Source organism: Corvus kubaryi, unplaced genomic scaffold, assembly GCF_017639235.1.
Source record: "Corvus kubaryi isolate FWS band 111438036 unplaced genomic scaffold, C.kubaryi_AGA036_p1.0 66, whole genome shotgun sequence".
Classification (NCBI taxonomy): Eukaryota; Metazoa; Chordata; class Aves; order Passeriformes; family Corvidae; genus Corvus; species Corvus kubaryi.
The window spans coordinates 9,801,023-9,827,619 of NW_024582054.1; the positions used below are offsets into that span (position 1 = coordinate 9,801,023).

The 26,597-nt window shown below is 40.8% G+C and overlaps 2 protein-coding genes across 13 annotated transcripts in view; one reads left to right on the plus strand and one right to left on the minus strand.

Annotated features, from left to right (window-relative positions):
* Positions 1 to 4,271, minus strand: part of STRN3 (striatin 3) — a 61,543-nt gene extending 57,272 nt beyond the window's left edge. For all 5 annotated transcript variants that reach the window (XM_042047043.1, XM_042047047.1, XM_042047045.1 and 2 more), the window contains exon 1: positions 3,768 to 4,271. In XM_042047043.1, the coding sequence (XP_041902977.1) occupies positions 3,768 to 4,088 (321 nt within the window). In that variant the 5' untranslated portion in view covers positions 4,089 to 4,271. The remainder of the gene's footprint in view (positions 1 to 3,767) is intronic.
* AP4S1 (adaptor related protein complex 4 subunit sigma 1) lies at positions 3,526 to 25,572 on the plus strand. 8 transcript variants are annotated; one of them, XM_042047051.1, is made up of 7 exons: positions 3,605 to 3,621; positions 9,535 to 9,683; positions 11,350 to 11,550; positions 12,965 to 13,051; positions 14,120 to 14,188; positions 17,271 to 17,282; positions 24,821 to 25,572. In XM_042047051.1, exons 3-7 carry the CDS (start codon positions 11,413 to 11,415, stop codon positions 24,947 to 24,949), a joined length of 435 nt encoding a protein of 144 aa, XP_041902985.1. In that variant the 5' UTR covers positions 3,605 to 3,621; positions 9,535 to 9,683; positions 11,350 to 11,412; the 3' UTR covers positions 24,950 to 25,572. The 8 variants fall into 8 exon arrangements, with proteins under 8 accessions (XP_041902988.1, XP_041902985.1, XP_041902984.1 ...); XM_042047049.1 differs by lacking the exon at positions 3,605 to 3,621 and adding an exon at positions 4,400 to 4,763; XM_042047052.1 differs by lacking the exon at positions 3,605 to 3,621 and adding an exon at positions 10,206 to 10,243 and having other exon boundaries at positions 6,204 to 9,683.
* The last annotated feature ends 1,025 nt before the right edge of the window (positions 25,573 to 26,597 follow it).

Genomic DNA, 26,597 nt, shown 5'->3' on the forward strand with positions numbered 1-26,597 from the left:
AAACGTTATTAACAATCATAGCAATCTTTATGCACACTTAAGTTACTTGAGAGGCTGTATAATGTTTAAACCAAAATTGCATATATTTTGGTCCAAATGTTTATGTTTATTAATTATTCTTCCTATTCATTAAAGCATTTGGAAGTAGCATCTACTGGTAATTTTCTCCCAATATATCCTTGTGTGATTCTGAAATATCAGAGAATATTCAATCTGGTTTTTACCTCGTTCAGAAAACCTGAATAAACTGCACAATTTAGAATTTTATTCCAGACAAGCATTATCAGCCTGCAAACCCTGTAAGAAAGTGGATCTCTCGATTTTCCCTGCAAAGTTGCAAGCTTTCCTATGATACTCCTTTCTGACACAACTTTATCTTCCTTAAGTTTCTGTAGCGCATCTCTACAGTGTTTTCCCATCCAAGTTTCTTTTTCTTTTAGGATACCACAGAGCCACTTACCACCTTGAACAGTTATTTCTAACAAATATATAACATTCAATATGAACTTGCTGTAATTCCTCTAAAGTGCATAAACGTCTTAGAAAAGACCATTTATCTCAGCATAACAGCTGGTCATTACTGACCAACATCAAGGCCATTAGACTGGCAGATCAAAGCTACATTGCTACAGTGAAAATCTTTCAGTTCACTAAATAGTGAACAGATCATGTCCATTACTTGAAGTGAACAAGACACTATGCAAGGCCAGACAGCTTATTTTCAACACAGCAACCAGTGAACGCTTAAGAAGTCACTGCAGCAGCCAGTGTTACAAGTGAAAGAAGTGTACTATGTTTCAAGTACTGCACTCCTGGTATTTGACATTTCTGTACTTGATACTGGTTTGCACACACAGATTTGTCCAATGATTATGCTGCTTCCCTTCTCCACACAAGCAGAACAGCATGCACCTGAGGAGGTAGAAAGACAGCGTAAAATTATTAACATTTTAGATTTGAAGTCTGATGTAAATGTAGACTTAAATCTACCAGTACAAGACTTCAGATCCAAAAGGCTTGAGACCCTCTGTCAGTCATTACAGCCATGGCAAAACCCTCTACACAGTGAAATAATATGTACTTTAATTTATTTATAAAAGTCTGTCCCATAGGTAGAACAGGAAAAAAAAGTCATTACAAGATCCCAGAAAGAATAAACTGTTACTGCAGATCCTTTCCCCCTTCACCATCACCCTCTACACAAAGAGCATTCTTACTAGGGGTGCCAATTCTCCCATCTCTTGAACTACATAGTTAAAAGAAAGGAGTTGGGTGGATAAACCACACAGGAATCCCATTGATTCACACCATGGATAAGTATCTTCTTTGGAATAATAAATTCTTTGATTCAGAACACATAAATAAAATCACACATATTGCTAAGTCATTTGGTTTTCCACATACTTTTTATAAAGCATCATTAGCAAAGTCATAAAGAACTTGCAATTGCCAGGACTGAGAAGCAACGTTTACAGAGTTTACTGTCATCTTGAAAGAATGAAGACGTAAGAAGAATGACATTACCTGCACCAGGAGAGTTGCAGCTAAATCATCTAACACCCCCTTCCATATAAATTACCTCCTGTCATGCTATGGAATTTTCCTTTCAGCCCAGGAGGCCTCAATCATCAGAATACTCACACCTGTACCTAGCATCACATAGAGGATTAACACTCTCACTAGTTTCAGTGGACAAAATTGTTGTTTGGGGTCCAAACTGTTACAGTTTTATTAGCCACAAAATATGCTGTGACTTGACAAGTTGCGGAACCAACAAAAAAACCCCACAGGCCTGGTAAACATCTATCTTCAAAAATATTCTCAACACATTCCTGTATCACTCTTCACCATTGTATAGGCTAAGACCTAAAATCCAAAGGTAATGTCCTCCCCCCTTCTATCCTGGGCTTCCAAAGTTATAACCAAACCAAAACACCCTCGTGCACAGGCACTGTGCAGCAAGTCTGCTATCTCAGTCCCATGACATATGCAGACCTATGTGAATCAACACATACATAATCAGGGTCAGAACTGCCACCATACCTCCACAGACACGCAACTGCAATGGTATGGCCATGGACAACGAACAGCAACCACAGACAAAAAGCAGCAGAGTTGGCTAGAGTGCATCAGAGAGTCTAGAGGCCATGTGAGTTCAGAGAAGCACTTTATCAGTCAGATACAACTTTCCAAGTCCCTGAACTGCTCTTCATGTTAGGGTACAGCAGTACCTCGTTTTAAAGTAACAAGCCCATACCTAAAACTACTATTTCAAGATGGTTTTGTTTGGTAATGAATAGCATTAAACGACATATTTATAAACATAATGCTACATCACTAAGACACTAGAGAAAACAGGAGAAACAGTCAATTGCTCTCTGCTAAAAACACCCATCCATGTCCACCACAGATTTTAAATCCAGCCATTTCACAAGGTTTAAAATGGGAAGACTGGCAATAAGTGAAGGAAACAGTGAAACCTCTTCATTTGTTTCCCTTTTTTTAAAATTCTTTCTTAATTATAGTTGTAACCAAAATAGTGCAAATTACATGCTTATTATAGAGCCAAGAAGTTGCTAAAGAATTGCCCAGGCTCAGGTATACTTCTTGGTTCTGAAATCTGAAAGTAAATGCCTTCCAAATATCGGCTGCTGTTGCAGTGCAATTTGATGGAATGCTACCTCAAGACCATAAGCATTCACTCAGTACAAGAAATCACCAAAAAATTCTTTGGAAGCAATAAAGTCAGCTAACATTTTTTTACATTGCTATTATATACATTTCTGTCCTATAAAAAGATAATGGCTCCTATGTGGATACCTCATGTTCCGTGGATTTTGTAATCTGTTCATAAACTTGTAATACTCTATGCATGATTATATTTTTACTTGCAAAAATAATTAGTAAAATTATCCTATTACTAAAAGCAAACATTAGTGGCAGGAAATGCATATTGCAACTCCAACACTTGCTCTCTGTCCTGAGAAGTTATTCAATTTCCGTTCCCGAGACGAAGCTGGTATTTTTTTGTATATTGAAATGACCACGCTGCACACTTATCGATACCTCACTCTTCTCCGATGTGAAATCTCCAAAGAAGCGAGTCCGAAAGAGAGAACACATTCGACCTCCCCCAAATTGCATGCCGGGCTAAGTTCTTTACTTAAGATTTACCTGAATTCCTTTTCCTCGTCCGGCCCTTGCTCGGGAGGCAGGCACTCCTGCCTACTCCTAACTCCCTCTTTTCCCTCCAAAGCCAGAGCTCGCTGAGCTTCAGGGAGGCGCCAGTCCTCCCTCCCAGGCCCGGAGGCTCTTGCTGTCGGTAACCCGCACGGGGCCGAGGAGCCCCGGAGTCATTGTGCTGCGGGAGCCGAGCACAGCTGTCAAGGCGCAGCGCAGCTCGCCCCGCCGGCGGGGAGGAGGGGAGGAGGGTCACAGCCCCGCGCCGCGGCAGCACCCGCCCGCCCTTCCCCGGCCGCGCTCCGGGCGAGCGGCCTGCGGGGCCGGGGCCGCTCCGGAGCCGGGCGGGCGCCATGCTACAAACCAAAATGGCTGCCCCGGGAGGGAGCCCGGCTCGGGCCTCCGCCGGTACCGCCGCTCCGCCCGCCGGACCTCGCCCAGGTACCATCCCCGGGCCACGGCGACCGGCGCGACCTCGGGGGCCCCGCGGACCCCGCTCGCCCGGACAGCGCTGCCCCCGCACTCCGCGCGCAGCCCAGCCCCCGGAGCCAGCCGGGCCAGTCCCAGATCGCCCTCGCCCCCGGTACCTGGAGCTCGGCCCGCTCCACCTCCCAGTGCGCCCTCTCCATCTCGAAGCGAGCCCACTCGTGCTGGATGTAGTGCAGGATCCCCGGGATGGTGTAGTGCTGGGGCCGGGACAGCTCGGCGGGGCCCGCCGCCTCCTGACCGGCCGGGGCCGCGGGGCCCTGGGGCTGCGGCTGTTGCCCTCCTCCTCCGCCGGCTCCAGTCCCCACGCAGCCCCCACCCGACTGCAGGTTCATGCTCCCACCCGCCTGCGGCGGTGGTTGCTGCGGTCTTGGTGCGGCCGCCATCCCACCGCCTCCTCCGGCTCCAGGGTGCTCGTCCATTGTCTGCGGGGAGCCCTCCTCCTCGTCCCGCGGCGGGGGCCGGGAGCAGGGGCCGGGGAGGGGGCGAGCGGCGCTGGCTGGGGCGGGGAGGAGGGGGCGGGCCGGGCGGGGGGGCTGCGCCGAGCGGGTCCGGGTGTTAGCGCAGCGCGGAGCCGCCGCCAGCCGCCATTACAGCCCCGCGGCCCTCCCACCCTCCCGGCCGGGCGGGGAGCGAGCGGCGCCTGCCGGGAAACCGCGGCCTGGCCTCCGCCGCCGCCTGCGACCCGACACGCCTGCGCGGGAGGGAGGTGAGCGCCGCGCGCGGGGGGAGCGGGACGGCCCTGGGGCTGGCGGTCGGTTCTCGCCGCGGGGCGGCCTCGCCCCCGCCTGGGCCGGCCCCGGGTCGGTCGGTCGGTCGGTGGGTGATGGGGCTGGCGGCCTGGGGCTCGGCCGGGCGGCTCCCGTCTGCTCCGGGTGACGGTCGGAAGTGGCGGCGAGGCTCGGTTCGCCCCGCGCCTCGGGAGTGCCGAACGCCCTGGGAAGAGTCGGCGGGAGTGCGGCCAGGCCGGGGCCTGTGACCTACAGCGGCGCGCAGCGCGCGTCAAACACTGCAGTTTTTGAGACTCTGCGCAGTTCAATGGTGCGCTGAGTTTGCCCTACAAGGAGGTGGTTTAGAACAGATGTATTAAATTTATGGTATGTTTCTGGAAGCTGGCTAATCTCTGGTCATTTTCATGGTATCTCGGTTGTGATGTGTGTAATGTATTCCCCGCTTGATGAGGTTTTGCAAGAAATTACTGGTCGATTTTATCTGGCTCAGTTTTCTCAGTGATAGCAATGCAGCGTTTGATGCTGTAGTTTGAATATGCTGCAATTACCTCGGTTGCAAAATACTGCTTTAAAATGTAATACTTAAAAATTATCGTCACATCCTACTTCAAATGATCTGTAGGTCACCCATTTTAAGTAAGGTAGGTCTTTGGTTTTGCCTCTCTTCAAAGTTTTTGCACGCTGTAAAAATTCACTACATGGATAGTTTCCTAAAAAAGGTCCATTCTTGAAAGACCTAGAATTCTGTTAATTACTGGGAAAAAATACTGTTTGTCTTAATACTGGTGTTTCCTTTCTTTACTAATCTTTCCTTAGGTGTGTTGCTTCAGTTAGTTCATCCAGTCCTTCCTTTCTTCTCCATTAAATCATTTCCTACTAAAATGTCATTGTACATTCTTCCTGATTCCATACCCATTAGGCAATCTAAATCCAACTCCTTTCCACCTCAGCTGATTTGTTTTCATTGTCTACTGACAGTACTTAATCATTATTAAAAACTGAGACTTAGCTCATAACCAGTTTAATCTTTTGTTTAGCTCCAATTGTCCAGGACTTTCCTCATTCCTGAGTATATGGGAGTTATTGCAGTTTAATTCCGTTACTACATTCAGCCAGCATTTTGTCAACAGCAAAGGAAAACTTTTTTATTCTTTCCTTCCTCCCTTGACTTCCCTAGATAATTAAGGCTGCTTTTTAAAAAAATCCCTGTCCTGAAATTGAACACAGTGTTTTATTTTGAAGCCACACAGACATACTTGTTTCATCTTTTTGATGAATTGTTATGGGCACCAAATTTAACCAGAATGCAAAAATGACTTTCACTGATAAATTTAAAATTGTATGTGGTTTTATTAAAGCCTTGTTCACAGTCAGAACAAAAGTAGCAAGACCAAGGGTTCTGATTATGTGTGTGGTCTTCATTTGTTACATGGTTTTGGGCAATAAATCTATAGGAAGCTCAATAAACAACAATTTTAAAATACTTGTTCCTGTGCTACACCTGCCTGTGCTTCATGCCTTTATCATTTAGCCATTTAAACATTTTCATTACTGTTTTAATTCCAGTTTAACCCATTTTGTTCTACATTTGGTGAAGGGCCTAGAGGAGAAGCCATATGGGGAGGAGCTGAGGTCACTTGGTCTGTTCAGCCTGGAGGAGACTGAGGGGAGACCTCATCACAGTCAAGTTTCCTCGTGAGGGGAAGAGGAGGGGCAGACACTGATCTCTCCTCTGTGGGGACCAGTGACAGGACCCGAGGGAATGGCCTGAAGTTGTGTCAGGGGAGGCTTAGGTGAGATATCAGGAAAAGGCTCTTCACCCAGAGGGTTGTTGGGCACTGGAACAGCTCCCCAGGGAAGCGGTCACAGCGCTAAGCTGAGTGAGTGACAGAGTTCAAGAAGCGTTTGGACAACACTTTGGGGCATAGGGTGTGACTCTTGGGGTTTTCTGTGCAGGCCAGGAGTTGGACTCAGTGGGTTCCTTCTTTGTGGGTTCCTTCTAACTCAGAATATTCTATGATTCTATATTTCATGCACACATAAAGTGCCATTAGAACTCTGCATCCAGAAAATCAACTTGTTTAGAGTTGGACAGTGTGGTACGTTGTTTACCTATAGTCCTATCTAACATTTATTTTTAATTCTTGGTGAAGCAGTTCTGTAAATATGCAGTCATGCCATTTCTTCTTTGCAAGATTTTATCTCTTATTTACATTCTAGCTGAGAGCCCTAGAATGTTGCAAACCTTTCTTAGAGTGCAATAACTAAAATACTTCTAAATCTGTAGACATTGACTGGAGTGGTTTTAGTTTGAGAGACACGTGTCTGAATTACAGCTCTACAGCAAGTACAATTCAAACTTAGGTTGGGTTTCTTTTTTTATAATTTATGTCCCAGAGTATCTATAAATACTAGTGAAATCTGTGACAAACTAAATTCAGTGCTCGTATCTATACCAGAGAAGTAATTAAAATTAGGCGTAAAATATGCTTTATATTACTGCGTGTAGAATCAGCTGGGTTAGCCTCGCTGGAGACTTAAGATCTTTTTATCTCCAGAACAGGTACTGCAGGCTTTGCCTCTCTGTGAGGTCTCAGCTGTTATCTGAAAAGGAGTGTCACTCAAACAGGGACAAGTTACTTTGAGGTGTCTCACGTGGTTATGCAGCCTGCAGAGCTGACATGTCCTGGAAGCAGCTCCTGAACCATCAGCCTGGCAGTGTGAGTCACACAGGCCAATCACAATATGAGTTTTCTCTCATAGATATTTATCTGTGAGAGATATTTTAATGAGGGTGAGATCTAATACACCGGAAAAGCTCATATTTAAATCACAGCAGATAAACTGTATGTTATCTGTATGCATGCCAAATTATCCTTACAGAAGAAGTATTTTGTAAGGGAAGTAAAGGAGAGTGCTACTTAGTCACTCCAGAGGGTAATTTCTTTTGAAGGAAAGTTTGCAATTTCCAGACTTTTTGCATCTTCCCCAAGTGATACCTTCTGAGGTTTTTGTCTATAAGGATTCTTCATTCAGTGATACAGTTTCATAGGTGTTTTGTAGATTGGGTATGCAGGACATGCAGGAAGCATATACCATAGGCTGCTCTGGACAAAATTTCTAATGCAAGGTTGACTGGGATGGAGAGAGTAGGACTTGATAGTCCATGAGGATCTCGATAGTCTCTTCCAGACTTCGGTTCCTAAGCATATTTGTGATGCAGATAGTTGTCCAGTGACCTGGAATGAGACAGCCTATTCATTTCTGACAAACAGCCTTCAGATAGTAATGTCTTTTCATTACTAAAATGAGCAAAATAATGGCAGAGATCTGAAAGGCTTGCATCTTGTCACCAATTACCTTGAACCATTTGATTCTGCATGCATAAAAGCATCATAATCCATGTGTATGTGCATGGATACACGCAGGCATGTGCATGAGAATGCTCAGAAAAGCATGTAAGAGTTGTATCAGAAAAAGTGTAGCTGGCTTTGTAAGTAGAGTACTGATTATTGATCAAAAATGGTAGCTTCTCAAATACAAAGAACTTGAAGGAATGGGGTTTCTTTACCCATCAACATGCAAAGATACGCTTTTTGTTTGTTTATTATACTTCACAGGTTTCTTAACATCCTACATAGGCAAAACTCATTTTAACATGTTTTCTATATCTGAAAGCCAAGATGAAAAGAGAACAAATAAATATTGTTTGTTAGAAACAAAACTCAGTCATTTCCCTTTTTTGCCTAAATTGTGCAAGCAAATGCTTTTACTACTACAAATGATTTTTTTCAGAATTAGTTCTAAAGGAAATAAAGAAACCCCTTAAGATATTTTTAACACTAGCATTATTCTCAAAGTCAGCTATGCCTGCATGCTTTTTGTAAATTTTTACAAAATTATTATTTGAATTTGTTAATTTATTCCAATTTTTCTGTACAAAACTGTGTGCTTGTGCTGCCATTTATATGAACAAAATTTCTGGTTAAAATTCTGAAAGCTATCTTTGGGGCTGGTGGGAAAATACAGAAATGGCTACAGAAAGAGTGGACTTCTTTCCTACAGACTGATTACCTGTTGATTATGTTTTCCATTCCTATCAATAATAATTGTCTCATAAATTACAGATAACATCTTTGAGTGCTATTGTGGTTCTACCTCTGTTACCACATTTTTTATTTTTTTTTATCTATTCTGGATAAGAGCATTTGTGCAGATTAAAAAGACAAAACAATCTGGTCTAAATATTTTCATCTGTAAAACAATCCAGGCTATTCATAAGGATAAATGCAGTTAAAATAGTCATAACATCAGAAAGGGATAAAGGGATTAACCGTGTACAAAGATTTGGTTAATAAAGGAATAATTAGGATTAGGGGCCAATCCTGCAATAGGATCATATGTATCAATTTGTTGTATGTTTTGCTGTTATCTATTGCTTAACAGTAACTCAAAGTACAACAGTTCTGTCAGTGCTCCTGGGGTAGTTGTATTGTCCTCCCTGTCCTCCTGTTCTCAAGCCCTTGGTACCATTTGTGACTAAATTATTAAAATATCTTGGATCAAAACAGAGAACCATTAATTGTTGTTTCAGCAGTGCCAAACACAAAGATGAAGTGTAAAACTCAGATGAAAAAAGAAAAGCTGTCTATGCTGCTGTTATCTGTTACGCAATTGGTCTCCTGTGTCTGAGCTTGCTTAAAACAATGGGGACCATTTCTTAGATTGTTTCCCTTTCATGCCACAGCTCCTTCTTAAGTAGATTTAAAGCTTCAGGTTCCTTCTTTTGTGAGGTTGGCCCTTGCTAGGGGTCCTCATTCTGAGCTGGAAGGAGTCGTTCATTCTTGTCCTTCCTGGAAGGTTTGTATCAAAATCTGACTATGTCATCTCACTGTTTCAACTTTATGCTTAAAAATATTAAGACATCTTATTGCAACTCTTACTTCCAGCAGCAATTCAAAGTAGAATGTGGGGGGCAAAAAAGAGTCACATACTAAACACAGCAAAGATCGTATAGAGGGTAGTATCCCATTTAGTCATCAATGTCAGCCTACTTGCCATCCAACAGTGAAGATCCCATCATACATTTCTATCTGGGCCCTTTTTAATCTTAATGACCTGGTTCATTCTTTCTCAGAGATGAACTTATGCTGATGCAGAAACTGTGGGTGCAGTTCACAAGCTGCATGCACACCACGGCAGCAGCACTGACCAGATCCACAACTCTTCTGTCAGAGTGACACAACAGAAGTGCGTTCCTGAAGAGGTTTTGTATGCCTGGAGGAGGTGAGAAAGCTCTGAGACTGTCATGATTCCAAACAGATTCTGTTGTCCTGAGGATTGATCCTGAACTAACTGTGTGTCACTTAACTAAGAATGAATTCTCAGTATCAAGTCAAATTAGTAAAACTACATTTGAAATTACATACAGAAGTCTAACCTTCTTTGTAGATGGAGTAAACCACAGTATGCTGAGAAAAAGAGGGTCACTTTCTTGAGGTCCAAGTGGTGGTAAAAGAGGTGACTTCTTTTAGAAAAAAGTGACCACTGTGAATCAGAAGTAAGCAATAATTAGTGTCAGCACAATATATGGGACTTTTTGCATCACTGTCATGAAAGATTTGTATGGTATCACCCATGGATGGTATATAGCCAGCTTATTCAAGTTGCTAATAATATGATGCAGCAGCCATGCAGCTTGCCTTTTATTTTGCCCCCTTTTGCTTTTCTGCTTTAAGATACACTGTTTTTACACAAAGAGCTACACTGTGTTGTTTTGTGGATTGCTGATACATTTTTTCTATTTAGACTTCCTCACAGAAGCTGTGAGATTTTAGGTGCACCAGGTAAGGACCAACTCTTCAGAACTGGAATAGAAGGAATAACTTTTGCAGTAGTTGCTGTATTTTCAGTGCACAAACCTCAAGACTATTTGGGCCAGTAAGTCTGGGATCCAAATAGAGAGTCAGATGGAAAACATTACAGTGATTGTTCTCAGGCATTAAAGAAAATAACCCAGAACTTCTATTTCAAAAAATTACATTTGCTTCTTACCCTATTTTCATGCTTTTCAAAACATCAGAGATGTCAATTGTTTAGCAAGCAGATTCTGGTATGTGCTGTGCTCTTTTTAATGCCCTCTTTCACTGTATTTTGCATGAGGTATATTTATATTCTACAGGTATGTTTCAGTGGTGTTGGTGGATTGATGCTTATTTAGATTGAGGTAAAGCTCTCTTGAGTAATTAATGTGAACAGATTTCTCTTTACTTGTTGAAGACCCACACTTAGTTTTCATTGAGTGCAGAATTTACCTTTTGCATAAGTGTGGGAAATCAGACAGGAGAAGACGGATTTGAGTAGCTCCTGGTCCAGCTCAAGATGTGTGTTGATACTGCAAATACCCAAATATTTAGGAATCTCTCATTCTGCATTAAGAAATGATCGTGTTGTGGCCCATGCATTTCCCTTTGTCATCTCTCCATTCAATTTGATATGACAATGGCATGAATGTAATTGTTAAATACAAGTCAGGGGGAAAAAAAGTGCTTATAGGCAAATTTTGCTCTTAGGAGCTGTATTAGTGTGGCTCGGTATCAGGCAAATTTCTGATAATGTTCTCAAACCAGCTAGCATGCAGGAAGAAAATGATGAATAGATTTATGAACAAGTAATTGTTGACTCCTCCAATTTCCCAAATCCTATAAGGAAATTAATTTGATTGAAATGTGAAAATTTCAAATGTGAAAGCTGTTATATTACATAGTTTGTGATTAGTTGTGTGGGGGGAAAAAGGGAGTTTTTCCATGGGATGCGTGCAAAAGATTCAAGTTTTTTTCAATGTTCTATGTTTTGGCAATAAACTTAGTTATATGCATACCTGGGCTGGCTAGCTTTTAGGAAGTGTTTACTCCTATGCATTACCACTCTTTTTTTTTTCCCCCCCTCCCAGAAATACTCTTCTTCATTCCTGCACCCAAAATTGAAATCTACCACTGAAATCAACAAAAAAGAAATGATAAAATTTTTTCTTATGGTTAACAAACAAGGTCAAACAAGATTGTCCAGGTATTATGAGCATGTAGAAATTAATAAACGGACAATGCTGGAAGCTGAAGTAATCAAAAACTGTCTCTCCCGTTCAAAGGATGAGGTAAGTTTTGTAGTTTTTGTTTTGTGCATATCTCACACCTTTCCTATTGATAATTCTGAAGTCTATCAGTGTCCATTGCAGGTCATTATTTCGTTTGTACCCATGACAAAAAAGATTGACTTTCTAGATTATGGGTTCAGCTGGTTGATCTGTTATTCTGTATTGAATAAATATGTTTTTCTCAGGCTTACAGAGATTTTGGAGTAGTGTGTATCACTGTCATGAAGATTCCTCTAGTTTGTTTGAAGAAGCTCAGAAGTCCAGGAAAAACTAATTTTATCCTTGTATTTCTTGTCTGGTAGAGACGGATGGAGAGATACTACTGTTGTTTTGCCAGAAGGTAGACAGCAGAGTACTGACAGCTCCAAATTTAAACAAAGAACTTAGGATAGAGGATTCCAAATTTTGAAAACATTATCTAAAGCACAGGGGGGGTTGGAAACACAAATTTTTAGGCCTCTGTATTAGAGACCTAAAATTATTTTTTATTCAAAAAAAGTGTTCATGTGTTCCACAAGAAAGTCAGAAAACCCAGAAGTTGGAAAATTTCTTGGATGAAGGTCGAGATTTTCAGGACTCACTTAATTGAACCATTGGTTCTTCAAGAAAAGCACCAAACTTTTGCACATTTACTTGAATTAGAGGAGAAAGATGTGACTTGGACAGTGAACGAAGTGTTTTGGTTTGTATTCTGAAGTCAGCTTCTTTAATTTTCATTAATGATGTGTGTTCTTGCACAGCACTCCTCACATACTTCATTCTAGGAAACCTCAATAAAAATAGCAGTTCTTATAAAGTACCTTCGTTCGCAGCTTTGACAGTGGCTAGAGAAATGAACCTCTTGGTGCAGCTCTGCGAGGGCATTTTCGAGCACAAGCTCCAGCGCAGGCGCTGCCGCTGCCATTTCGGGCACCGAGCAAAATGACAGAGAGAAAAGGCGGCGGCATCTCCTCTAGCGCCGTGTAACGGCGCCACCTCCTGGCTGCCTCCTGTTGGGAAAGATGTATATTCCCCTCTGGGTCTGGAAGTCTAATATTCTTAATTTTTACATTAAAATAGTCATAATTTTTTAAATAGGGAAATTACCTTTAGGTCTCTTTTTGAAAGGGCTTGCAAGTGAAAATTATGGGGAAGTATTGGGTGCCTTTATAACACCAAACAAGTCACTTCAGTTCTGCATGTTTCAGTTTTCCCATTTAAAAAGTGGTGGCATATTTTCTGCAAGCAGATGAAAAGCGTGGTGTAACAGTTACCGTACTAAATTTCTTTCAAGTCAAAATTTATGAATCGGGAAATCCATTGTTCTCTGTGCGTCTTACAAACCTGAAAGCTCAGGCTCTTTGAGCAATGTGCTTTATACTGTTGTATGCTTAAATGGCAGCTGCTATATTTGGCTCATTTTTCTTCTGCCTAGTGCTCTTTCATTGAGTATAAGGATTTCAAGCTGGTGTACCGACAGTATGCAGCCCTTTTCATCGTTGTTGGCATCGACCAGACAGAGGTGAGAAATTATATACCCTCTTGCAATGAACGTTTATAGTGATTATCAAAGGCTAGAGCTCAAGTTTTCATCCCGTATGGAATTTTTCAATAGCAATTAGAGAATTTCAAGGAGTCATTGTAAAAAAATTTTAAAAACCCCCAAGCCAAACAAACATACCCCACACCTCCCCCAATTTTTATTTCTGTGAAGTAAGAGAGGTATAAAAACAAGTGTGCTATGTTTGACTTCGGTCTTTAGCAGCAGAATGAACTGTTACCATGAGGTAGTCTTCCTGAACCTTGTACCGATTCTGCACTAATTTATGTGGGGTGGGGTTTCTCAACAAATGTTAGCATTACAGCCAGATCAGCTGTCTCATCTGTGGTGACTTCTCGCTGTTTTTAATGTCCTTGGCCAAAGAAAAAATTCCTATACTGTCAGCTACAAAGATGCCATTTTATTTTGCTTTTCAAAAAGGGGAAAAAGAAAAAGGTATCTGAAAGGTGACAAGTACTGTTATTTCATTTGTTCAGGTTGCACCTGGGAGGCCTTAGTGTTTGCATTGGTTCCTGGTTCTCAGAAATCAATTCAGCACTTACTACTGGAGACCTTAATAGGGTGGTGTGGAAGGTAGTTGCTGCCTACCACGGTGTCTTCAAGTCAGGGTTATCGTGGCAGGCAATTTGGGACAAATTATTTTAGCTTTGCTACAGAAATCGCCCAGCAGAGGCTGGCTCTGTGCTACAGCTGGCTGGTGTGACTGCAGCATGGGGAAGCTTAACCTAGTTAGCTGTGTCTGTCCACAGAGCTGAGCTGGGGGGCTGGAACAAAGGATGCAGTGGGATGGCAGCAGCCCGGGTGAGAGAAATCCATTGGCTGTTGCAGAGCTCCTCTGTGTGGCCAGCCTGGAGCTGCTGCCCTGAGCACTGCCCAGCTCTCAGCACCTCTGCTGGGTAACCACACACCTGAGCAGAGTGCTTACTCCATTGTCTAGTGGCTTTCCACTCACCACAAACTGAATTAACACAAAGAATACGATTACATTTTTTAGCTATTGATTTAATATTCGCTTGGTTTTAATTTCAGAATGAGATGGCAGTGTATGAATTAATTCATAATTTTGTGGAAGTTTTGGACAAATACTTCAGCAGAGTGGTGAGTGAGACATTGAATCTATTATGAAACATTTTTTCTTTCAAAATTTTGATGAAAGTGTCATTTCAGAGAATAAGTCAAAAAAGAAAAATATTTAATATTTTAGAATTTTGATAAATATTATCACTGTGGGGAAAAGCAGTATGAGTTGATTTTTCAGAGAAGTAAAAGTATACATGGGTTGTAAATCATCAGACAAGGAATACCAGAAATATTTCTGTTAGAAAAGCATGGTTTTATATGCTATAGGATTTCTTTGGGTCATGTACTCTTAAATTAGTCACGGGAATTTTATATGTTTTAAAGAAATAAAGAGGTTTTACTTTGCAGTTCTTATGAAGTTTTTAGCATTACATTCCCCAAATGAACTTCATTCATTATTAAGATGGTGTAAGCATGAAGCAGGGAACTGACATCACTCTCACTGAACAAGATCAGAGGGATGGTGCAAAAGAAACCTCAAAAACCAGTCTGTACTTGTACTCCCCATATTGTTGTCAGGCAACAGTGGATATCTGATAAAATAGCTATTATAGAGATAGTAATTTTGTTAAGGATTCAACATCAAACATGGCTCCACTTAAAATGACACTGTTCCTTTTGGTGGGCCATTTTTTTGCTTGCTTGTCTTTACAAAGTTTGAAAATGCAGCATTGTAATTCTGGTTAGAACATTTGCCATTTAATATAGGGTTTGTAATAATCTTGTTACAAAAAAGAATTGACTGAAATCATACTTTGATGTGTTCAGTTTTAGTTAACCTTTGCTGAAACGTGTTGGATCCCTCTCAGAAAAGAGGACTGGATAGTTTCCTCTGTAGTCCATGTACCTGAGGGTATTACATTGGTAACTGTACATACAAGGTATCAGTATGCAGGGTCTGTAACTGCTTTCCCAGTTCTAGTACCATAGCAGGCGTGGCAGAGAATTCATGCTTGAAAAAGTCATCTGCACCCTTCACTGTTTAGATGCCTGGCAAATCTTTTAGGCTGTTATCTCAAGTGACATTGCCCCAGCCCATTGAAACTGCTGGTACTAAGTGTATCACTTTCTGACTGTACTGAGTTCAGAATTTGTCTCTTAAAATTGCTGATTGTAGTCCCAACCTAAGCAGTGATAACCAGGAACGGAATTAGATCTCGGCAGCACAGGAATGCACAATAAAATTTAGTCACATCTTATTTGTCTGATTGAGCTAATAGTTGCCAACCATGTCTCAAGTTTTATTCAATTAAAGCAGACAAAAATAGATGTAGTTCTTATAAATGTAGTGTATATATTATTCTTTGACCACACATATAAACCGACCACTGATAGCTGTTAGAAAGTTGCTGAGTTCATCATACCAGAGGGGTTTTTTTTATTTTCCATAGCATTTAAGGTTTGAGACTAGAGGAACCTAAAAGGGGGGTGGGTGGTAAAGGAAATCTCATGCTATTCAGTGGTTCTGGTTTTAATATCATATAACACGATAAATGGCAGAGCACTAAGACAAGGGCTGTAATTCTAGCTGAGGTTTCTGACAGTAACCACAGAGCAAGAAAGTATAAATCTCTACTTTTACAGATTAGTGTTTAGGATTTGTAGAATTTTAGAAGAATCCCAAATTATGATGATGGCAATGGAGACAGAACACTGGGAAAGGAGAGAACAGTCGTCCCACTCCAGAAGGACTTTTTGTCATCTATTATTTTTAGACTTGAGAGCTTTAAACATTCTCATGTACTCTATTTTTATCTAATGGAGTTTACAGAGCTTGAATTCAGATATGAGAACAAACATTAATGGAATTAGGGGGAAAGCTTTCAAAGTTGCTTGTGAGATGTAATCCTGAGTCCCCTTCACTTTTATACAGCTACCCGGAGAAAATTCTGCATACTGTTCAGAATTCCAATTCAGAACTCCACCTACTTTTTAATGCTGAGAAAACTTAAACTGATCAGGCCCTTAAAATGCAATTTTTGTGATGCATTAAAAACTTCTAATTGAAGAATGGCAGAGTCACTCAGCAGAGGCCTGTAGACTAAAACTAGTCCAGTTTAGATCATCTTTAGACCACAGAAGTAGTAGCAATTTTACCAGTAAAACCTTACCAGCTTTACTCTGTCTTAAAACCAGGTTTAGATCATGAATGAACACCACATTATCAAGCTACATTCTCAGGTAGCAGATAAAGATTCCCTCTTTTAGTAGAGACTGGGGAATCTCTACCCAACTGTGCAAGATCTTAAGTGCTAAGGCTGTTATTAATTGTTTCTAAGTTTAGATATTTAACTGAGGCACCTAAGTTAGAAATTTGGTCATCCTAAGCTCCCATTACTGGCAGTGGAGACCAATGAGTATCTCGAGAAAGTGAGTCATGCCTCAGGTGTGCCGAGTCAACTGGTGAAGATTCCCATCTCTTCTGCTGACTGCAGAGAGACCACAAGGGCTTCTAACTCAGACATTTTAGTTAAATGAGTAATATACTGCTTGGGGTAAATACAAAAATAGAAGTGAAATGATGACTATATGAAGAATTGTGTTGCTGGGGCTGGAGAATACTTAGAAATGCTAAGGGTCCAAGGCTTGGAATTGCCTTGCCTTTCCTAATATATGCAGCCACTACCACAGCCATGGGTATATACAGTGTCTAGATTTTGCTGTTGAATGATATGCAGCAACAACTTTAACTGTGTAAACTTGGCATTAAGATCCTGGTTTTGCAGAAGGAGGAAGAGAGAATATAGGGCTGGAACTGCTGTGATTAGAGTTGCTGGTTTTCCACCCACTCACTCAGATGGCACTGCCCTATATTCAGATTGTTACTTGTGGGTGACTTCACTGGTTTTTTCTAAGTAAAGCAATAGCTTTGATTACAGAGACAGGTAACACACGTAAAGCAAAGCAGTGTTGCAGAAAAGAGCATGTAATTGTCCAGTCCAGAACAGAAATCTGAATCACTCTAAAATTTTCTCTTGTTATTTTGAAGACTTTCTTTATCGTTTGAAGGAATGTGTAATGTTTAATGATAATGAGATGAGATCATCTGAGATAAGAGATCAAACTGTAACTAATGGCTGCCTATCTCTTTTCCTTGCAGAGTGAATTAGATGTATCCTTTTCAGTATCAGAAATCCATTTGTTATCACTTTTTGGTGTATGTTCCAGTTCATACTGTCTTCATAGCACTGACTGTCAGTCAAGTCAATGCAGAGGTTCACCAGTTTTGCACTTGGAGTAAGTAGCACCCTTTTGGCACCTTTCTGAAAGCATAGCTGATGTTCACATGGGTCACCTATTTAAATCCCCCATCATTAAGATAAGCCTGGTTCCATTTGAAGTAAGATACAGAGAACTTGCTTTGAGAGAACTAAGTACATGAAAAGTTAAATTCATGGGGGAACTTTCAGGCTTAACTAATTACTACTTTAAGTTTCGTTTTGAGTTTACAATGAAATAGATATTGAAATTACTGTAATAACAACTGAATGTTACAGCTGTGTCTTGAGCCAAATAGCAGCACTATTTTTAAGATTATTTGCAGTTTGATCTTCTTTCGTGAAAGCAAGAAGTGAGTTTTACTTTCTGTATCCTTGGAAAGAGGGAAAAACCTGAGAGGAGAATATTTAGGAAACCAGGTGTTAACTTTTTTTCCCATTCCTCCCCTTACACTGCTGTATTTTCATGTGTATGTTTTGCAGGATATTAATTAATATATGATTTAAAACTTCACCCAAATACAAATACTAAAATACAGTCCTGAACAATTACGCACGAATAGCAAATAAATAAAACACAATACTGGAAAAATTAAACCAGGAGAATGTAGCACAGTCTTCCTTCTCAGTTCTCCCAATTCCACTGCATGTTCACTCTACTCCAGCAATTCTTATGCTTATATTTGTTGTTGGTTAAATGCAGATCTGCTGGTACAAAGACTTTCAGTTATACACCTGAAATACAGTTACCATCTTGCAATTAAGTCCTGTCAAGTAATTTATTTACTTTAAGAATTACCACTTATGAAGAACATAGGAAAAGTCTGTAATTTTTCTTGTTCTTACCTCTTTACTGAAAAAGGAAAAAACAAATCAACAGGAAAGAATTAATTTCACTTTTGAAAATATTTTACAACTTGCTACATGCTGATATTCTGTCTTATTTGCTGACTACACACACACACACACACACAGAGTCTGTGTTTTCTTCCTGAAATTTAGAAAATGCTGTGGTGTTAGTAAAACACTTTTAAATTCACTGATACTATGAAAGAGCAATAATGACATTCCAGTGTGCAGGGACTCTTAAGGTGTGTGAGCGATTATAGTAATACTTTTTTTGTATTCAGTTAGTTCTAATCCTTAACTGTGTGTTCATGTATATGAGCTTTGCTGAATTAGAGACTAACCTGACCTATTCAGTAATTACACATGAAAAGAATTGCCTGTGTTTCCAATAGTGTACTTTGAGCATGCAGTTGCCTGATTATCTGAGTCATTTGGTACACTGATGATTCTAAATTCTGCTGCCTCTGCTCAGCAATTTCCTACCAAGAGCTCTACACCTTGAGCTACTTCCAATAGCCCATTTAATAGCTGAGAAAGGCTGCTGCATATCATAGAATGGTTTGGTTCAGGAACAATTTTACAATAAAACATTTTACTTCTATATATGTACAAAATAATTCTCCCATTTAGGAAGAAGACCTTAATTCTTAAGTTTGAAAGACTACTTAAAATAGTCAAAATGAAGTGAGATACCCTCCCTATTAAATGTAAAGCAGAGGTGTAACTATGAGGATGTGGGTTGTTCAGGACTGTATTTATTTTTGACAACAGCTTGAATAGCTGACCCAGAAGAACAATCTGGACAAGTGCCTTAGCTATTATTGCAGGGCAAGAAATAAACCATCAATCTGCCTTTCATAATGTGTAAGAAAATATCATCCCCTGACATTAAACCACTGCCTTTGCCAAAGGGTCTCATGCTAACTCTTGTGCTCAGTACAGTTAGCTTGGATGCAAAGTATCTGCTGGAGAAGGTATTGTCTGAGGGTCTGCAACAGTGAACACCAAGTAGTATTTACACAATCTTTGTTTACAGAGTATCTTGCAGGAGACTCTCATAATTTCCTGACTCTCTGCTATTATTTTTGTGTACAAATCCATAGGAAGTTTATTTTAAATGTGATAGTGACTATTCTATATAGCCAGTAGTGTTTACTAACATGAAAAAAATAGCAGGAAATTACATGAAATCAAAACTGATTTAAAATAGACCATAATTACTAAGGCTATTCAGCTATGCACAGTGCAAATCCAGTTAAATCCAAAGGCTGAGACCATCACACAGTGGGGATGTCCCTGGAGCCCACACCAAGCCTGCAGCGCATGCACTGGGGTTCTTGCAGCTCCCAAACATAGTGCATTACCCCAGTATTCCTGGCAATGCTGCTCCAGCTGAGACAGAACTCCAGCTCTCACTTAGCTCCACACCCAAATCCATCCAGGGCATCCACACTGTAGCTCATGTCATGGTCTGTCTGGAGTCAGATGTCGAGAAGGGTGCCTTGGGCACAAGGCAGGGACTGTGTCCAATCTGAATCCTTCCCAGGAGGATTTATACATCGTGTTGGTGTGTGACATAGGCATGTATGACACTAAACAATGCATGAACAATTGCACAGTTTTCTCATGTATACTGCAAAAATGAACATGGATTAGCTATTGGCTAAGTACTTGAGAATAGCCAGCTTTTTATAGAAGCTTTCATGTGTGAATTGTGAACCACTTAGCCATGATATGATGTCCACTTTCATTTTGAAAGTCGGTTACACACTTAAGAATACCTATGCTGGAATGACATAACATTCCTAAAGTTGTTTGGATTGTTTTTAAAATATCAGTAAGCAGTGTTGTTGGGCCAGCTGAACGAACAAGGACTGAAATTGTCCCTCGGGGTGTTGTGCCCTAATGTGTTCATAACACTGAATAAGCCTCACTTTGCCTATAAAATAAGTGGGCAGGGTTTTCTGTAGAACTAAAACTCCAGCTTGGGTGGTGTAGGAACTACTTTCTTGCTATGATGAGGACAAAAGAGACTATGAAAACACAAGTGTTAGGACAGCAGGTTTATAGGGAACAAAATGCTGGTGAGTGTGACAGTTTCTAAAATTACTAAAGGTAACTTTTCTATTGCTTGAACTGGTGAAGCAAAGCTTACTTGAAGATACATTATTAACTTCCAGAAGAAACAGATACTTATGCTCCCCTTGTGGGAAGGGAGGGGGTGACAGAGTGCTCTAGGACTAAGCATCTGAAGAATGTTGTCTTGATCCAAAAAAGCCACTACATTCCATTGCAACTAGCTGCTGCTGCTCCTCCTAGGATAGATAAGAAGCTTTGATACAGGGAATACTTCATGCGAATCAACTGTATTCTTCAGTCCCCAGTGGGATAACACTGAGAATACAGTGCATTTAAGGAGTGAGAAAATTGAATGATGAATTTAGTCTGAGAATCCGTAAGGATACACTTCAGTTTGCACTGTAACACAAGTGGAAGAAATGGAAACTTAAAAGGACTAGCTTAAAAGTAGCTTAGTTGTTCTAGAGTTTCACAGAACCTGAAGGCACCTTTGTCTCCTATTTAATGTCAGCATAGTCATTTGAGGAAGAAAGGGTCAGAAAGCATTTCATGGGTTTCAGTGCCTTAAACGTGCCTGCCATTAGATAGGCTAAAAGTTATGGAAAGTGAATGTTATCAAAGATGAGGCAGAATGTGTGAGTCTAGACTACATAAAGAAGCAACTCCAACTCAGCTCTAGTTGAAGATGAATGTACAGGATAGAAATTAAGGGTTTGTAGTGCTGTATATTCAGTAGCAAACCATCTGCCCCCTATGTACCTGCACTGTAATCTACAAAGCCTTTGTTTGTGCTCCTGGGTGTGTTCTGTGATCATAGGGTGCACTTCATCATCTCTTAAGCCTGGATACATCCTTGAATTACTTGCCTGGAAAACCCTGAGATGTCTTAAAATGCCTCCATATGAAGAAGTTATTTATTACATACAAATCTTAACTGTGCCTTTTCCTTTTCTTTTCTTCCCCTCTCCCCTGCTCAACTGTCTATATAATGTTTTGGGAAAGGAGACACAATACTTGTGTCACATTTACCTCCTCTTAGTATGCATGTGGCATAAAAACACTGGAAAAGTAGAAAGTACCATTGATGTCTTTAAGAACAGGAGCTCTTAAAGTTACCAAAAGCCAGCATAACATTTAAAATGCCAATTGTGTAGGTACCATTTACTTCTGCTGCTTGGTATGCAGCTGCTGCAGGATTGCCAGAAATTGGGAAGCCAAAGCCGGGGGGGCTCACCTTTGCCCAGGCTGGCATGCAGAGATTAACACGTCTGCTTCTGCACACTTGTTTAAAAAGTCCTGTTAGCCTCTGCATGGATCTAGTGAAAGTCCCTTGATCTTCTTTGTGGGCAGCCAGGATTCTTACTGGAAGCAAGACCTTAAATGACAGCTCTGGGTGGAGCACATGGCAGTGCAAACACCAAATACAGCTTTTTCCTGTTGCCAGCTGCTCAAACTGGTTTGCTTTGCTGCTTTCAGTTGGGTGTGGATCTATGACTTCAGGGCTTTAAACCCTGAAATTTGGGATTACTTGCCAAACAAGTAGTAACAGGTGGGGAGGATGAGCCTTGCTAAGGATCAAATACATATCCTTCCCTGGGCAGGGCATTCAGACATAATAGCTGAGCTGTGTTGGCAGGATGCAATAGAGCATAGGTGAAACTTATAGGAAGGGGAAAAGAGCCAGGGTTGCTCCCTGTACAACCCAATTGTTTGCCAAGAACAGTGTGGTGAAGGGAGGTAGGATAGTAGGTTGAGGGTAGAGATTAAAGAATGCTTTGGGACCTTCCAAAATCAAGTTGATAGATCTTTCCAGAATGGTATTAGTATCCCCACTCAAACTGCAGATGAAATTACTGTTTCTGGAATGATGACTGTGAGATTACCACATTAGAGATGGACAGAAATCATACCACTTCTCTGCAATGGAGTAGGCCTGTTTGGAAATAACCTGGAATGGCCTGCAGGGGAATTTACATCTCATTGAACCACACTGGGTCTGAGTGGAACAGCTCCAAGATTCTTACTGGTGTGGGTGCAGTTTTCCCTTGACATGGTATTGGCTCTTCTGGAAATACATCAGGGGAAAAACAGTATTAGATGTGATTTAAATGTCTTCTTAAACAGGATGACGCAGAAAAATAAGATGGGAGTGTCAGGTTGCTGCATCGTCACTGATCCTAGCTGAATAAGTTGTCTGAGTTTTAGATTCTAGGAACTGTTAAAGGAAGAGGAAGGTCTGGACTCTGCCATGGGAACTGGAGCAGTGTCAATCAGTGGTAGAATGTAAAAACTAAAAGCCAGGTAGGGGCTGGCTTTCCCACTTGTTGAAACCTGAATGGAATGTTATCTAATTTCCTTAGTAGATCCTGTAGCCCAGTGCAGAGCAGTGCCAGAGATGAACTAAGCAGCAAAACCGCTGTCTTTCTAAAAATTCTCACATTACTGGAATAAAGAAATCCTAACTTCTCAGATTAAAATATTTCTGTAAAGGCTGCTTTACTCAGTAAGTTTATCATAGCAAGAAATTTGTCTTCAATCTTTCAACTGCCAAGCCAAGTAAAGCTACCGCCTTTGTCTCTGGCACCACAGAAATGGTGACTTTGCAGTTTTAAGGACAGCACTGCTCTTCAGTATTAAAAGGCATGAGTCTGATTTTTAGAAACAATGCAGGCCTATGCTCAGATCCAGGAAGAAGTCCAGTATTTGAAATATAATTTAGAATTAAATTAGGTGGTTAAGTTTAGGTCACCAAATTAGAAGCCATCTGATGAACCATGGGCATCCCCAAGACCCTGTTGACAGCTATAGTTTCTCACCTAGCAGTAACATGTAGAAAAGTTATCTGGGTACCTGAATTGTGCTACTACACATCCCTAGACATGCTGTGCTCTTGGTCAAGCAGAACACTTCTGCTGGAGCAGTGATACAATTGCTTCCCATTCTGCACAAATACACAGTAGCACTGAGTTCAGCCCAGAGCATTCAGAGCAAGGAGGAACAAATATACACAGATACGTGGCTCCTGAGCTGTTGTCATTTGCAGTTCAGTACTCACACTGCTCCTGCTCTTTGGCAGAGCAGTACAGCTGACTGCCTAAGACAGATTCACTGGCACTCAGGAGTCAGAGCAGTCTTCTTCAATGCCTGAGTCATGTGCAAAAAATAAGACTGAATTATCACACTGAGCAGAGGAAAATGTTCAAAAACCTGATTCTTGCGACTCCACTGATTAGCAGGGAAGTCCACTAACATAAATACAAGGACTAGAGCAAAACCAGGCTGTCTTCCTGAGTTCAATCCATAGTGTCAATAAATAGCATAATGGGCAGAGAAGGCACTCAAGAGACTCATATCAAACTGGGGGAAATGTATTGAGAGATGTATTTAGAAGTTACTGTACAAAGTCTTGCTAGCTCCACTGTAGTAGTCCTCAAAACATGGGCAAGATTTAGAAGGTACAAAATGCAGGCAATGCAGATCTGTTGTGCTCAGTATAGAACATGTAAAGAGCAGCAACAGGTGGAGAGTAGGGCAGATAAAGGGTTATTCATACTCTGTATATGTACGTCAGTGAGGCATAACAGATGCGTCCAGCAGGCTGCTTTGCTGTGCCCATTTCCATTTCAGGTTCTGGTGATAAATGGCAACATCCGACTCTTTTCACAGCACAACCCTTGGCAGTTGTTCAGTGGATGCACTGGACACTCATGTCTGCATGTATGCACTTGTGTAATGAATGCCAGCCACATCATACCCCAGTAAGGCCTGTCATCGGGTTTTTTTGAGACAGATGCTGTTAGATAACGTTAAAGAAAGATCGGTTATGGACAAATTTTGTATATCACAACTACGAATTTGTATTGCTCCAGATTATCTTCCTATGGGTGAATATTAGAGATTATAAATACATTTTAGAAAGTATTTAAAATATGACCATTTATTTACTTCTGCTCCTTTGTGAGATTTACTGCTAGATCAATGACTCAACTTTATGTATCAGCACACTCCTCTTAAGCTATTTCCAAGCAGATCAAATACAGTTAAGCTATTTCCAAGCAAATTTCAAGCAAGGAAATTTTGAGAATCTAGTGTTTAAGAACTTGGTAATTACTTTTCTTGGAAGAATGCAGAATTTTTATATCTTCACATTCAAGGTTGTTAGCCCTTGATAACATTTTATATACAAACAATACATGGTACTCATGCAGAGTAGAATTAACCACCTACCTCTAGTTTACCTGGCTTTTGCCACTGTGTCCTACTACTATATTCTAGGACAGGATACTGTTGGGGCTTCAACATCTCTACTTTTGACCACTCTGTGATCAGAAAAAAAGTGTCAGTCAAACCACTTCCCTAGCTTTATTAAAATAATGGCAAATAAACTAGAATAAATTAAGAAATACCTATTTCTGTAATTTTTTATTAAAGACTTAGGTGCCCAAGATTTTTTCTGAATTATCCTCACATTGTTCAAAATACACTTAACTTGAAACGTTTCTAGATCATGTTCAATTTGGACAGAGTGCACATCATTTTGGATGAAATGGTGCTAAATGGTTGCATTGTGGAAACGAACCGGAACAGAATTCTTGCCCCTCTGTTTGTGCTGGACAAAATGGCAGAAGGCTAGGAAGATGGAAGAGTGACTAAGGCATTTTACAAAAGATGGCAAAAGCATCAAGAATGTGCCCATAAGCACTTTTCTGATGTTGCAAGACTGACTCACGCAACATTCAAATTAGTTAGAAAATATTTTTCATTTCTCTTATTCTCTGTGTACCCAATGGGAAAGATACATGTGGATGCATTCAGATGCAGCTTTACTGACCCAGCAGAAATCTTCCTAGAATGGCCAATAATTTTAAAACATTTCGAGGGTGAAGAAATGGAAACTTACCATGACTGACTAGATATCACTTTGAATTATGTAGTATCATGCCAGACCTAGAAGACAAAAACCATGGAAATATAAATTCAAACTGAGTTTCAGTCCTTCCCTTAAGCACCAACTTGATTTATTTTCATACAAATTTACTGTTAATAATAGTTCTGTGGTTTTTATGGCCACTTTTAAACTATATTCATCCTTCATCAAAAAGCTGTTTTCCCTCCCTTTGCCATGCAAGTCATGGACACAAAAAGAAAAGTACGTATGTATTAAGTATTTCTGCATATTTTTCAAGTTGTAACTGGAATTATTTAGCTCTTAAATATTATAATATTAATAAAAGATAATTAAAATCAGAAGTTTAATACTCTTTTGTCATGTTGGCTTCATGAATTACACAAAACCTTTTCCGTTTTGGCACACCAGTGATCTTGCATGTGCTATCCATGCACCAAGATTAAAACTGTTGCAGAAGATGAGGAATAGAAGGTACCCAAGTTCTCAGTACCAGGTAGGTACCAAATGAAGTCTCCCTTCTTGAGCAGGAAGCCATAGTTACCCTACGTTGCATTCCCAGGCATCCAGCATGCTGACTCACACCTGCACACTGCTCTCTAAGCCAGGGGACAGTTAGCAATCTCAGCTTACTTCCAACTTACCTTTCTAGAACTCTTATCTGGCTCCTTCTTAACCTCCAGCCCAACCCTAGATATAACCGGTACTGAACAAGCATATTCTGCATCAAAGCACGTACTGGTCACATAAATACCACCCAGAAAGCAGGGTCTAAGGAGCAAAGAGTGTTGTGTGTGACAATAATCCATGGGGCTTTCACACAGTAACACGTTTATCGAAACAAGATGACATTGGGTCTGGAGCAGAGTTCCACAAACCTGGACACAGGTGTTTGTCTGAAGCACAACAGGCACAGGACTGGGTGGGATGGTGGATGTTCCCCTCCAATTTTGCACTGGGGGAAATCTAAAAAACAGTGCTGTAAAGTCCTACAAATAATGCCATGAAAAGAAATCTGGCATCAACCTGATCTGTATGTGCAAGGCAGAGTCTTTTGGCAAGCCCCTCTAAGCAGTGGCCTGAGAAAAGGTTGTTAACAAAGAGAATTGGCATGAAGCAAAACTTACTACATAGATTCAACTACAAAAGCCTTTTTTTTTCTGGTATCAACTACTTAAATATGCTTAAAACCATAGTGTCATCTTGCTTTATCTTACTGTAATCCACTTTTTTCCAATAAATATCACATGTAAAACCAAGATAGCCACTCCATCTCAAGTAAAGCTGAATCAGCTGTAGCATCTGACCCAGATTTTATTCCAGTGTAATGAAGAACTATGGTCTCAGGATACATGGGCTCACTGAAGAGCACCAA